At 47.5% G+C, this 12,429-nt stretch overlaps 1 protein-coding gene and 1 long non-coding RNA gene across 5 annotated transcripts in view; one reads left to right on the top strand and one right to left on the bottom strand.

The window, feature by feature from the left end:
- Positions 1-210: 210 nt before the first annotated feature.
- On the bottom strand, positions 211-11,743 carry FMOD (fibromodulin). 2 transcript variants are annotated; one of them, XM_037825008.1, is made up of 3 exons: positions 11,610-11,743; positions 8,133-9,120; positions 211-3,361 (listed from the first exon to the last, which is right to left on the bottom strand). In XM_037825008.1, the coding sequence occupies exons 2-3, from the start codon at positions 9,109-9,111 to the stop codon at positions 3,210-3,212; spliced, it is 1,131 nt and encodes a 376-aa protein (XP_037680936.1). In that variant the 5' UTR covers positions 9,112-9,120; positions 11,610-11,743; the 3' UTR covers positions 211-3,209. The 2 variants fall into 2 exon arrangements, with proteins under 2 accessions (XP_037680936.1, XP_037680937.1); XM_037825009.1 differs by lacking the exon at positions 11,610-11,743 and having other exon boundaries at positions 8,133-9,129.
- LOC119526119 overlaps positions 4,397-12,429 on the top strand; it is a 111,076-nt gene continuing 103,043 nt past the window's right edge. For 2 of the 3 annotated variants that reach the window (XR_005215116.1, XR_005215115.1), the window contains exon 1: positions 4,399-4,433. This is a non-coding gene — a long non-coding RNA (uncharacterized LOC119526119). Of the gene's footprint in view, positions 4,434-12,429 lie in introns of all 3 variants that reach the window. The other variant, XR_005215117.1, reaches the window with a different exon arrangement.

Genomic DNA, 12,429 nt, shown 5'->3' with positions numbered 1-12,429 from the left:
TGTGTAACTACCATCTTAGTGTGTTTTTGTTCAGTGTCTGTTACCACACTGGACTACAAAGCCTCCAAGGGAGGGACTGTTTGTTTTCTTTCTCCACGGTATCCCCAGTGCCTGCCCAGTAGCACTCAGTAAACACAGATTGATGAAGAGTGAATTTTAATTGGAAAATCATTTAGGACTGTGAATGCTAGCAGAATGCATTTAGGCCCACCAAAAAGAGGTAAAATGGTCTCTTTCCACTTACTCCTACCATACACCTAGTAATCCTGCTTAAAGCAGTAACACAGGGATCTCCAGGTTAGCATAGTAGAAATGGTAAAGCAAATTTGACAAGCTGGGGTCAAATCCTGGTCCTGATGTTTCATTACTGGGTGACCTGAGCTCTTAGTGCCTCTGTTTCCTCATCTATAAAACAGCAAAAGTGTTAGTTCTTATGGCATAGAATTATTAGGAATACTAAATGAGATAACATAAGAAAAGCACCTAGCACATAATAAGTACTAAACAAAGCCTGAGAGATGGTCCATTGTGGCTCTTTTCTTTGTAAACAATTGGATTTAGAAAGGAGGGAAGCCTTGTAGCAGGGCTGGGTGCTGTTCAGAAGCAAAACTGAGAGGCAGGGGATTGCTCCTTGAAGCTTGGACATACCCTCCGTATGTGTCTGGTTCTTGCCTCCTCTGCTTAGCGTTTCTCTGTACTTGGGCACTGAGGCTAGATGTGCTTAATTTGCTGTCCTTAAAGAGAGGCCTATGGTTAAAATTATGATTTCTTGCTGATCTTTTCATAAGCTCACATTTCCGCCTAACTTTTGCTCCAGAGACTTATAGCCAAATTAGTTTATTTTGCTTTAAGATGGAGTTGTGATACTTGCAACATGTTTGGTACAGAATTTGGCATGTATGAGTGCTCAGTAAATATCAGTTGTTATTTCCCAATAGAAAATGGATTGCTTGAAAGCACAAGCCTGAGGTGCACTCCTAACTTAAATGACATTTGCTCAGCACCTAGTACAACATCTGGGATTTAAAGGCTTTTAAGAAATGTGCATTGGGAGGATGAATGAAATAATGGGTGTGTGGTTGAATGCTTATTTCCCTCTTCCTGGCTCAACTGGGTTATGCTGTGCCTGGAAGCCCTCAGTTCTGCACAGTTACCGCTAGAGGGCAGGAGCAGTTCAGACAATATCCAGGACCAGGGCGATTTGGAATTACTGGGATGAAGAGAGAATGGTTGAAGGAGAAAAATGTTAGAAAGACTGGAAAAAAATAGTTGTTCTTTTCTCTTGGAGACTAAATGGAAGGGAATGTGTAGCTAATGGAATTGAAGTTAGACTTAAAGAAGAACTTCCAGAATATAAAGTTTGTTAAATGTTAGTTTGATGAAAAAGGATGATGAACTGACTGCCTCAAAAGCTTTTTTTATAGGTTACTTTCTATTTTTTTTTCTTTTTAACCCCTTAGCTAAAATGAGAAAGAGGGCTTTTCAAGTCCCAGGCCTATGAGACCCTACTAGATCTCCTACAACAATCTTCCTGTAGTCTGCCTTAAATAACTCCATTATTGCAGATGCAGTTGTAAAATAACTTTATTGTCTGGTTAGCTACCACTCATGCTTTTCCTGTAATAAGGATCCTTTATAGAGGCATGATGGTGTTCACATGCAGATGCTTTCTGAAGAGCCCTGGGGCAGGGGGCAGCCTTACCCCTTACATCAGAGCTCATTTGTTGAAATGAGCTGGTTTGGCTTTTGTGGATTTCAGGGTCTGGAACCAAGACCATAGTCCAAGGATCCCCTCCTTCCTTCTCAGTGAAGCCATTTCAAAGCACACCCAGCATCAGGGACATAATGGCATCTGGGCAGGGACCAGCCTGGGGCTAACTCTCCTCAACCAGTGCTTGCCCCTGGCTGCCCAGGTGGTTCCATCCCAACAGTGCACAAGGGAGTAGGTGGGTTAGGTCCCTGGCAACATTATCTTTCAGAAATGGGAAGAACTAATTGCTCTCTACTTCAAACTCTAAAGCAACAGGAATCTTAAGTAAAAAGGGTGTGTGTAGCTCAGAGATAGGAGAGCAGAGGGTTTTGTGCCTAGACCCAAGTGAGCATCTCCAGCCAGAGCTGGTACTTTTAACCCTTGCTTTAGGACAAATCAGTTAATATCGATTAACCACATCTTCCTCTTTTGTGCTAGCAGGCAGGTCCAGGACTGGTTGGAGCCTGTCTCTTCCATCAGGATATAGGAGCTTTCTTCTTGGATAAAAGGAGAGGATATACTATCTTGCTCATGCTTTGAAAATTACATGGCCTCCACCTTTGATGATAAAGACCCACATAGGATGCTTTGAGAATGCAGGGCGAGTGCTAGGCAAGAATGAACTTACTGGGACTACTTCCTCAGTTCCGCCAACTGGAACTGTGTTTGCCCACATTATGAATGTCAATGATGAGCAAAGTCTGGCATTTCCACTTCTGAAGTCTGATCCACCTTCAAAGAGCTCTCCAGCTGCTAAAATATAGCCCCATGAATTTATCTAAGCCTAACGTTGGTTGTCTCCTCCCACAACAGGCCATGAACATTGTCTTTATGTTGGTGCCATCCAATCTTCTGGTTTTCAAGGAGGAAAGTTAAGGAGGCCTAGAAGTATGGCTTCTCTCCACAGGTTGCTGGCAGATGCTCCCATAGAAGAGGCATCAGTGGAGGAAGGGTGAGTGGAGGAGGTGGACTTAGCAAGAGGCAGTTGGGCAACAGGAATATTTTGAGGAGCAACGAGTGCAAACACAGAGTAAGTGTATGACTAGACCAATGCCGGGGAGAGCTGCAAAGCGCTGCTCACAAAGAGAGTTGGGATTGTGAGAAAAGCAAGGTTATGTACTATTGCCCAAGCAACTTTTAAATTTCCACGACACCAGCTAATTGGGAAGATCTAATGGGTGGTGGAATTACTGGGGTTGGGGCTTCCAGGGATTACTCCTTCGCCACCACTTCTGTCCCTGAAAAAGAGAGAGAGCTTCTGCCTGTGTCCCTCAGCTGAAGACTGCCTGTCCCCTGATCCCACCTAACCCTGTCTACAGGGGAGAAGCCTAAAGAGCGAGCCCCTGGAGTTCTGTCACATGGTCTATCCCAGACCTTCCAGCAAAAGCCAAACCAAACCATCAAGCCAAATGCATTGGGACAGTGGGGGCTCTCCGCTGCGTGCCCTGGATGAGGCCACTCAGATCTCAATGAGGTTGGCGAGGCGCAGGCAGAGCGGCGCGTCCACCGGCATCGCGCTGCGCTTGATCTCATTCCCGTCCAGGCGCAGCACCTGCAGCTTGGAGAAGTTCATGACGTCCACCACGGTGCAGAAGCTGCTGATGGAGAACTCTGTGGGGACAAGAGGGGTAGGCGTGGGCGGGGAGAAACCAGATCAGGGATCCAGAGCCACAGAAAGGGAAACAGCCTCCATGTAGCTGCTTAAGATAAACACTTGACATAAGGGGCGGAACTTGTGGAGGAGGCAACGGGAGGCATTTCCCAGGACTGGAGTCATAACTACTTTGCACCACTAGGCGGAATAATTAGGGACAGAGGAGGGGCTCTGCCTGCATCTGCAGCTCCGCCTGCTAATCACCCATACCAATTTATATATTACTCCCCAGACCCTTGAACGTCCTTGAGTGTCCTTCCAGCCAGGACCTGATCTATTCCCATCTGTAGGCAGCAGGGGGCAGCAGAGGGCAGCAGAGGGTAGTAAGAAACCAACCCTAGCAGCTTTGAAGGGTTTATTGTTTTTGGAGAGGGAGGGCTTGGTTGAATTGCTATAAGGAGGACTGGGGAAATGGAAGGTTTAAATCTTGAATGTCTCCTGCCACTTTGTAGATAGAGAAAGTGGCAGGAAATTAAAGCAAAAAAGCTTGGGTCAATAGACGAGTGTCTTTGAGTGCCAGGGCTTTGAAGGGGTTGCTTGTTTCCATTCTGAGTACTGCCAAAGAAGTGAGTGGAGGCTTTGAGGTTAAAGGAGCCTGGAAATTCATCAACCACTGGGATTGCTGTGGACCTCAAACAAATAATTCCTTTGCCACCTACATTTAATAAAATATAATCTACCCCCTTTAAAAAAGAAACTCAAAAGATGTTCCCTTCTTTGAAAATATTTCCCTAAATCATGCAATCCTAACAGATAAAATAGTTCTTTTTGTTTTAACATAAATCTCTGTTGATATGCACCCTGTTCTCCCTCTGGTTTTCCTCAGTTGAAAAACTGGGTGTTCTCTGGATGAACAAACTGGTTCTCCCTCTGGTTGTCCTCTTGGACAAATTAACCACCTTTGTCTCAAAGTCTACTGAGTCAGTAACTTGAAAGGAAAAATCCAAGAGCTCAGCTAAAACTCCAGCAGGGACATTAAAAGTCACTGTTGAAAAGTTGCTGAAGCCTTGAAGAGGTGCCTTCAATGTGGTGAGTGAGGGTTCTGGGAAAGTTGCTCTGTCATTCTCTGCATAGCTGGTTTGGAATAAGTTTCCCATTGGGTCTGGGGTAGGCTCGGACACGTATGCACCCCCAGCAGCTGTAACACTTGGGCGGCCTGGGCCGCGGCTTGCTTTTGCACCCACCAGAGGCATTCCTCAGCCTGCGGCGGTGGTCAGGAGTTGTGAATCAGTCTGGGGCTGGGTGGGAGGAGCAGGAGGAAGGTTTTTCTTACTCTCTTCCTAGGGGCAACCATGAGGGCTCCACTTGGGGGATGTTATAGGTATGAAAATAAAGGTTCCAAGGAAAACAGCATGGAGAGCTTAAAACGGCTGATGAAGAAAGTATTTTAAAATAAGCATTAACTATTCAGAAGATAAAAAGCATTTAATAATGGGAAGTTTGATTGTTTCCAGTATTAATTAAAAACTGACCAAGGTGAGATGGGGTGAAGCTGCAGTAAATTAACATGCACCACAAAGAATGGAAGATCCAGGCCCAACAGATAACGAGAGACCGGAAAGAGTGGGGGAGTCTGTTCTTTCAGAGCATTCTGAGTGAGTAGAAGATCTGGAATACTTTTGGATGTTTCCTTTCTGGTCCCTGGATACAGATGAAATGGCCTCTGAGTGGGCAACGTGGGGGCAAAGAAGAGCCCAGGCCAGGGGCTGGCTCTAACGGCATTTGTGTATATGGGGTGGGGTGGGGAGAATAGCGAAGGGGCCCAGCTTAAATAGGGCTTCCAACCCTATAATATGCATAAAGTACAGTAATAGACTCTCTATCCCAGGCCTGGAAGCCCTAAGACTGTCTGCTAAAGACCCAGATCCCAACTATGTGTGTGCGCACGCAAGCACACACACATACACACACGTACACATATACACATGGGGTACATGGGGTATATATAGATTCCATCGATACGTGGGGCACTTTGATCCCCCGTGTCTCTTTCCCATGCTCATAAATAGGACAGGGCTCCTGCTTGGAGAAACTGGAGGACATTTTCCAGTCCATATTAGACACTGGCATAAGTCTTTCCAAATTTCTCCTGGTGTACCCGCCCTGCTTCACTGGATCCCAAAACTTCAGAATAACATTCCGAGCTGTGTTCCCTTGCCGTTGCCAGGCTGGAAAAACTGAGGAAGATATTTTTGGAAGAAGGAAGAGGGAGGGAGAGGACCAGGCCTTATTCCCCTACATGCCTTTTAGTTTCTGTTCTTTTAGCTCCTCCCTCAGAGGTTGCATCAATCCCACCTTCACAGCCCATCCCCACCTCTGTCAAGTCCCTGACTGTCTGTGCAGGGAGACACACCCCACCTTTTCCCCAGGAGAGGGGCCTGAGCTTGGGCTAGGGCACTTCCTGCCAGTGGTCTGAATCGAGACATACTCCTCACCACTTGCTGCCAAAGATGCCCAGCTCTAGGCCCTTTGATATCGGAGGTGGGAATTCACGGGTGCATATATTATCCAGGCTGGGTGACATGAAGAGATTACACTTCCTTCTCTGTGCTTCAGTTCCCCCATCTTTGCAATGCAAAAAAAAAAAAACAAAAAACAAAAACAAAAAAAACAAAACTGTACCCATCAACTTCAAAGTGGCAATGAAAAGAAATACTAAGAATAATAATTATCATGTACTGGTTTTTAAATTATGTGCCAGGCACTGGACCAAGCAGTTATATTAGTAGTTAAATTAGTATTAATTCAGTAATTTAAGAAAAACAATGAATTGGTATTATTTTGCCTAAAGGGAAGACTGACTGGGAGACAGAATAAATGGTAACTAGATACAGGAGATTTGGCTTAAATTGCAAAAGAAGGGATTTGGGGTAGACATTGAAAATTTCTAGGTGTTTGACTGAAGGGAGAAACTTCTTGCAAGACATTGGGACACTTTCTAAAGTAATTTTATTATCTGAGGCGCTTTTGGAAGACGTGGACCACCTTGTATTTGAACGGTGGGTGTGGTTCTGCATGAAGGCAGGCACGTGACAAGACGCTGGGATGAAGCCTTTCCCACCCCGAGTTTCTCTGATTGTACAGTTAGGCTGTCTCTGAGGACAGCTGCTCTTAACTGTCACATTTTTGGGGTCAAACTTTGATGAAGCATAGAATACAATAAGATATTTCTGATGTGACAGTGCTCTCTAAATCAGAGTCGGTGGCATGTAAGTAGTGGTGACTGCCAGGTGGAATGATAGACAGCCACGAACACATGTCAAACCCTTTGCAGCAGGCAGCATTTTAGAGACATCTTAGAGGGGAAAAAACAAACAAACAAACAAACAGGAATAAGAAGACCCCAAAGAAAGAGAGATTTTAAATAAAAAGCAGTTTGGATTGTACATGATGAGATCTTGCACTTCAAATTAGATGGCCAGGCCCCCCTTCACCTCGCCTGCCCAACCCTCACCTCCCATATTGTCCTTGGGGGTTGGCGCCTCTCTCACTCAGGAAGGGCTGTCCAGCTCGTTAACAACTTGCTAAATGACTGATCTGGTCTCTGAACACAGGGAGAGAGAGGACTGAGAGGGAGAGGATGACAGCAACTCAATCCCTCTCAGGGCTTTGATGGTGCTGTTTGCTCTCAGCAGGCTCTGCTTCAAAGCCTGTTCCCAGTGGTCATTAATGAGTCCTCCTTTCCCCAGACAGGACTGAGGTTAAAGGCTGACTCAGTCCCTTTCAGCTGGGATTAAGACATCAAAGGCCCTGGGGTAATGTCAGTGCCTCAGTGCGTTCTGAACACAAGACCCTGAGAGGAAAGGGAACTGACATTTAACTAGGTAATTCAATCTGAAATGAATATTTTAGCTCTTAGAGGCAGACGTAGTCCATTTGGTTCCTTCTGTCATTTGCAGGGAAGTTCTAGGAAAACAAGAAGCCCAGGGTCTCCCCCACCCACTACCACCCCAGGCTTGGTGGTGTCCAGGCTCAGTTACCCTAGGGAGGATCTCTGCCCTGCCACCAGGAGCTCCTTGTACTCCACGGAAAACTGACCCGAACAAGTACTGCCTTCAGCTCTGAGAGGCTGCACAATTTTGTCCACAAGCTGCAATGTTTGAAAAACAAATAAACACCAAAATACAAGGCCAGACTTTAGAGCAGGAGTAGAACATGTGGAAACAGAGGGACCATCCTCTTCTGGGTTGGTAAGTACAGACACCGTGGTTTCTCAGCAGCCCGCCTTCCTCCCAAGAGGGACCCTACAAGTTAAACTTAAACTCCCCTCTCCATTAACTGCCCCCTCCCAAACTACTCCAAACTCACCTCTCACTGCTCCTAAACAAATGACCCTTCCTCTCAGACACATACGTTCCCTGGCTATCCCCTACAAGTGACCCGTTAAATGACTGGTTCCTTTGTTTGTGGCAATACCCCTTCCCAGAATGGCTTTATCCTGCTTTCCTCCAGTCAATGCCCACTTACATTCAAGACATAGATTGAAACTTACCTCTCCTGGGAAATCTTCTCCCATGCCAACCCTTCCCCACTGAATTTTCTTAGCACTGCTGTTAAGTTTACATTTATGCTATTTTGTACCTGTATAGGTGGATAGCTTGGTTTTCAGGTTGCTTCACTTATACTTTGGTTCCCCTACTTTTTTTCTTTTGTATTCCTGCTAGTGCTCAGAACAGGGTCTTTCAAATGAAAAAGATGCAACTCCCCCTCCCCTTTTCAAGGTCTCACCATTGATCCTATTGCCTTGGAGGTAGAGGTTCTCCAGATTGGTGTTGACTGGGGGTATCTTCTGCAACTGGTTGTAGGAGAGGTCAAGCTCAAGGAGGCTGCTGGCATTGAAGGTGTTGGAGGCCAGGCCGTTGTTCGTGAGGCTGTTGTGGGACAGCCGCACATACAGCAGCTTGGGTGACCCCCGGAAGTAGCTGTCAGGGACGGAGTAGACATTGTTGTGCTCCATGTACAGCTGCTCAAGGGCTGAGGGCAGTCCATCAGGCACTTTTCGAAGGTGGTTGTAACTCAGGTCCAGCAAGATCAGTGAGCGGAGTCCCCTCATTGCACTGCCCACTTCCTGGATCTCATTGTGTTGGAGGTACAAGGCTGTGAGGTTCTCCAGCCCCTCCAGAGCATTATTGGGGACCCGGGAGATCTGGTTGTGGTCAAGATGGAGCTCCCTCAGGGATCGAGGCAGTGGACCAGGCATCCTGGTCAGGTTGTTGTGGTCTAGATACAGCCTCTCCAGGTGCCGCAGCTTGGAGAAGACCTTCTTACCAACCTTATCACTGGTGATCTGGTTGCCATGGAGAGCAATCCAGAGCAGTCCAGTGGCATTGTCGAAGACGCCTTCCTGGATAGAGGAGATCTGGTTGTTCTGAAAGTAGACATACTTCATGCGGGAGGGAACGAAAGGCAGGTACTTGAGGTTGCGGTTGTCACAGTACATGGCTGTGGGGAAGTTGGGTGGACAGTCGCACTCCTGGGGGCAGTCACGGGGTTCTGGTGGAGGTGGAGAGCCGTAAGCATAGGCTGGACCTTCCTCCACCCCATAGGGGTAAGGCTCATAGGGCTCATAAGGGTAAGGATCATAGGTATCGTAGTAGGTGGACTGCTGGCTGCGGAGATAGTGGAACCACCAGTGGGGGTCTTCATCATACTGAGCCCGGGAGAGGGAGCAGAGGCCAGCCAGCAGCAGGAGGGAGGCCCACTGCATTTTGTCTTTCTGTAAGATGGGAGAGAGAATAGAGCAAGCAGGCATGAGTGAGACTCTAGAGAGGCAGGATAGGGAAGCCTTAGGCTTTGAGCTAGGTGGATCTGACTTTAGTCTCAAGCATCTGAGAGCAGGAGACTTGCTCCTGCTTCCTCCGAGCCTCCTTCCAATGTCAGCTCTGTATACCTGTTCCAGCTGGACCTTAGCTATCTGGGGTAAGCTAGGGGACCAGTTGCATTTTCCACTAGTGATAGAGTCATAGAAAAAGAATTTTGAGATTCGGAAAAACTTGAATTCTGGGTTGGGGGTGGGCTGCATTGTTTTGCAGAGGTAGATCTTTAGGAGCCTCCAGAAACCTTGAGGTCCTATTGGCACAGCTGGAAAGCCCAGGCCAATCCCTGTAGTTGTGGTGGTGGCAGGTACTCTTCAGGCCTGAATCCACATCCAATTTGGACTTTCCAGGGAAAGAATATTTTCAAAGGGTCCAAGGAAAAACCCTCTGGCTCTTTCCATATCTCTGGGAAATCTCCAGAAGTGGCTTGAAACATCAAAGGGATGAGCTGAACTTCTTTGGGAAGATCTTTTGGTCTCTTGGGAAGGCTGGGGTTTCTGGTTTTGAGTCATTGGGGGGAGGGGGGTGGATCACTCTGCAACCACCAGCCAACATAGGGTTGGGCTACCTTCCAAAGTTCTGTTGTCTATAATAGTTTGGGGGTGAGAAAACTCTCTGATTAGCACTTTGTGCCACATGTGCAACTTGGCAGGGAAAAGGTCTTCATATAACGAGTACATATCCCTTGCAGAGTGGGGGTACTGACCCCTAGGTATGGCACTTGTCTTCTAGAGTGAGTTACTGAGTGCATGGAGCCTGAATTAGTTCACTTCTTTATCTTCTGTGGTGTCTAGTAAAATGCTAGCACTCCCCAGGCTCCACCAGGGATGTTATGCAAGACTCACATGGGGCAAAGAGAAATGAATGAAGAACACAGCAAAATGGAATAGGATTTGGAGACCCTTGTGTATATGCCCAAGGGAAAGTGGCTTAGGATTGGGATTCTGGCATCATCTCTCCTATCCTAAGCTCCCAACTTGCTCCAAGCGATAATACCTGGATTGCCAGGCTCCATATTTAGGTGCCCCACATTGCCAGGCAGCCTGTTGCCTTTGAGCTTGCTATGCTGGTGAGTTGATAAAGGGCAGGCTTGGTGAGAAATGTGGGGTGTGGTGTCATCTGAAGGACCCCAACTCTGACACTCAATCTAGTCACCTTCTGTCCACCATCTCTCCCAGACCTCTCTGTGCCCTGAAAGCAGGGGTCCCTTAGGTCCCTTAGGCCTGCTTTATCCTATCAGTCCCTGGGCTGCAGAGAAGCAGGCACCCTGGCTCATCCTCAGGCAGCCTCAGGCCCGAGACAAAGAGCTCACAGTGCTTCTGAGAAGCAGACCCAACTGCCCACTGCCTGGGCATGCCTCTGGGCCTGGCTCTGGCCAAGAGAGGAGACGGGTGGAGCGGCCCACTGCCAACAGTGCATTTTTCCACACACAGCCCAGGCTGCTCCAGGACCAAGGTGGCTGTCTGGAGGGCTGGCACAGTGAGCATCTGTCTCCATTTCTCCTTCCAGATTGGGCACTTTGGCAGACAAAAGCCACCTTCCTCTTCAAGACAGCTTTCCAGGGGCTGTGCACCCAGCCCACTTTGGCCTTTCCTTAGGAGCCATGATGGTTGAAAGGGTTTGGTGGGAGCTTATGCTTCTTACCCTACCCTCATCCCTTAGCAATGTTGCTCCAAGGTTATAGACTTTTAAATCACCCCCCTCTCCCCTGCAATGCTAGCGACCCTTCTGTGCTTAGAGTTTTGTAAAGTGGAAAGTTTCTAGGACTGGTGCTCTATGAGTTGGAGGGAGTATACTCAGAAGTAATGCTGTTTTCCCATTTCCCCACTTTAGAGAAAGTTCTCTCCCCCCACATCAGAATCAAAGAGGTCAAACCAGAAGCCGTCCCCTAACCTTCACTGGACCCCACCTACACCTCAGTCTATAACTCCCTGGACATGGCCAAATCTCAATACTTCTCTTTCTCTCCCCTTCACCCCAGCAACACACATACCCCCCCCCCAAATTTGCCCCCCATCCCACTCCATAGCAGCATTTAAGTACCATATCCTCTCTATAGGAGAGAGTGTAACAACATTCACAGCTAGAATGGTGGGCTAATGGGTGGTAGGGAGAGCTGGCTTCCCTAAATATCTGGTCCTTCCCTTTTTTCATGCCTAAGATTTGGAGGTTTCCCCTAACAACCATAAAGGAACTGTAGAAGGAAGGTAAAATGCTGGGATCCTTTTGCTTTATGTCCCCTCCAGCATCCTAGATCATTGTCCAGATGGGGGAGAATGAAGAATGGACTTCTCCCTGCCTGCCCCTCTCCCCATTCCCCAGCTCCTTTCCTTTATTTCCCTTATGGAACTACAAGGGACAAAAATTGAAGTAAAATAACTAAACTTACCTCAAGCTGAGTCTTTCAGGGAGTGACCACGTCTCTCTGTCTGGCCTCCTGGGGTTGGAGAACTATGAGAGAGGGAGAGAAAGAGGGAGAGAGAGAGGGAGGGAGAGAGAGGGAGAGAGAGGGAGTGTGTCTACTCAGAGTGTGCAAGGCTGTGCCAGACCAGGGGTCCGCCCCCAAATTCCTAATCAAATATTGTGAAGACAGGGGCTGAGTAGCCCAGATCCTGGCTTTTTCAGCTCTGCTATGGGGGCGGAGCTCACATTCAACCACGCAAAATCCTTCTGTCCGCCTGACGCTGTAAAAACCACCTTCTTTCCACTCATGTATCTTTTCTGAAGCATTGGCAGCTCTGGGTCTCTTTCTGCTGAATGAGTTAGTGGCATCCCAGAAGTTATTTGCACAGTCTCATATGAGGTGCCTGGCTTTCTCATTAAACCCACAAGGGCAGATGCAGGGACAAGGCAGAGGGAGAGCAGGATTTGGGAAGAAGGATCTTAATGCTTTCAGCAACCTAGCTGTCCCCTGGATGAGCTGGTACTCACCCTTCTTGGCTGGAGCATCCCCCCTGTAGGGAGGTGGTTCGACTAAAGTGTGGGAAGCACAACCTAGGACAGCTGTCTCTGCCTCTGGTTCTATCCCTCACCAGTGGAAGTGGTTTTTCTCCCAAAAGGAAGAAAACCTAACATATGTTGAGCACCTACTATGTACTAGCAATATGCACTTTCATTTAATCCTCACAACAGTCTTAGGGTTAATAATATTTACCTTATTGGGTTGTAGCAAGAATTATATGAGGTAATGTGTATGAGGCAACAGTCCT

Source organism: Choloepus didactylus, chromosome 2, assembly GCF_015220235.1.
Source record: "Choloepus didactylus isolate mChoDid1 chromosome 2, mChoDid1.pri, whole genome shotgun sequence".
Taxonomy (NCBI): domain Eukaryota; kingdom Metazoa; phylum Chordata; class Mammalia; order Pilosa; family Megalonychidae; genus Choloepus; species Choloepus didactylus.
The sequence above is the reverse complement of the archived record's forward strand: the minus strand, read 5'-3'. Positions and strand labels throughout refer to the sequence as shown.

Bases quoted from the DNA above. Each gene is read 5' to 3' on its own strand.
- FMOD (XM_037825008.1), bottom strand. From the start codon at position 9,111: ATGCAGTGGGCCTCCCTCCTGCTGCTGGCTGGCCTCTGCTCCCTCTCC. The intron at 3,362-8,132 runs GTGAGACCTTGA...TTGTCCCCACAG, and splicing joins CCAAGGCAATAGGATCAATG to AGTTCTCCATCAGCAGCTTC.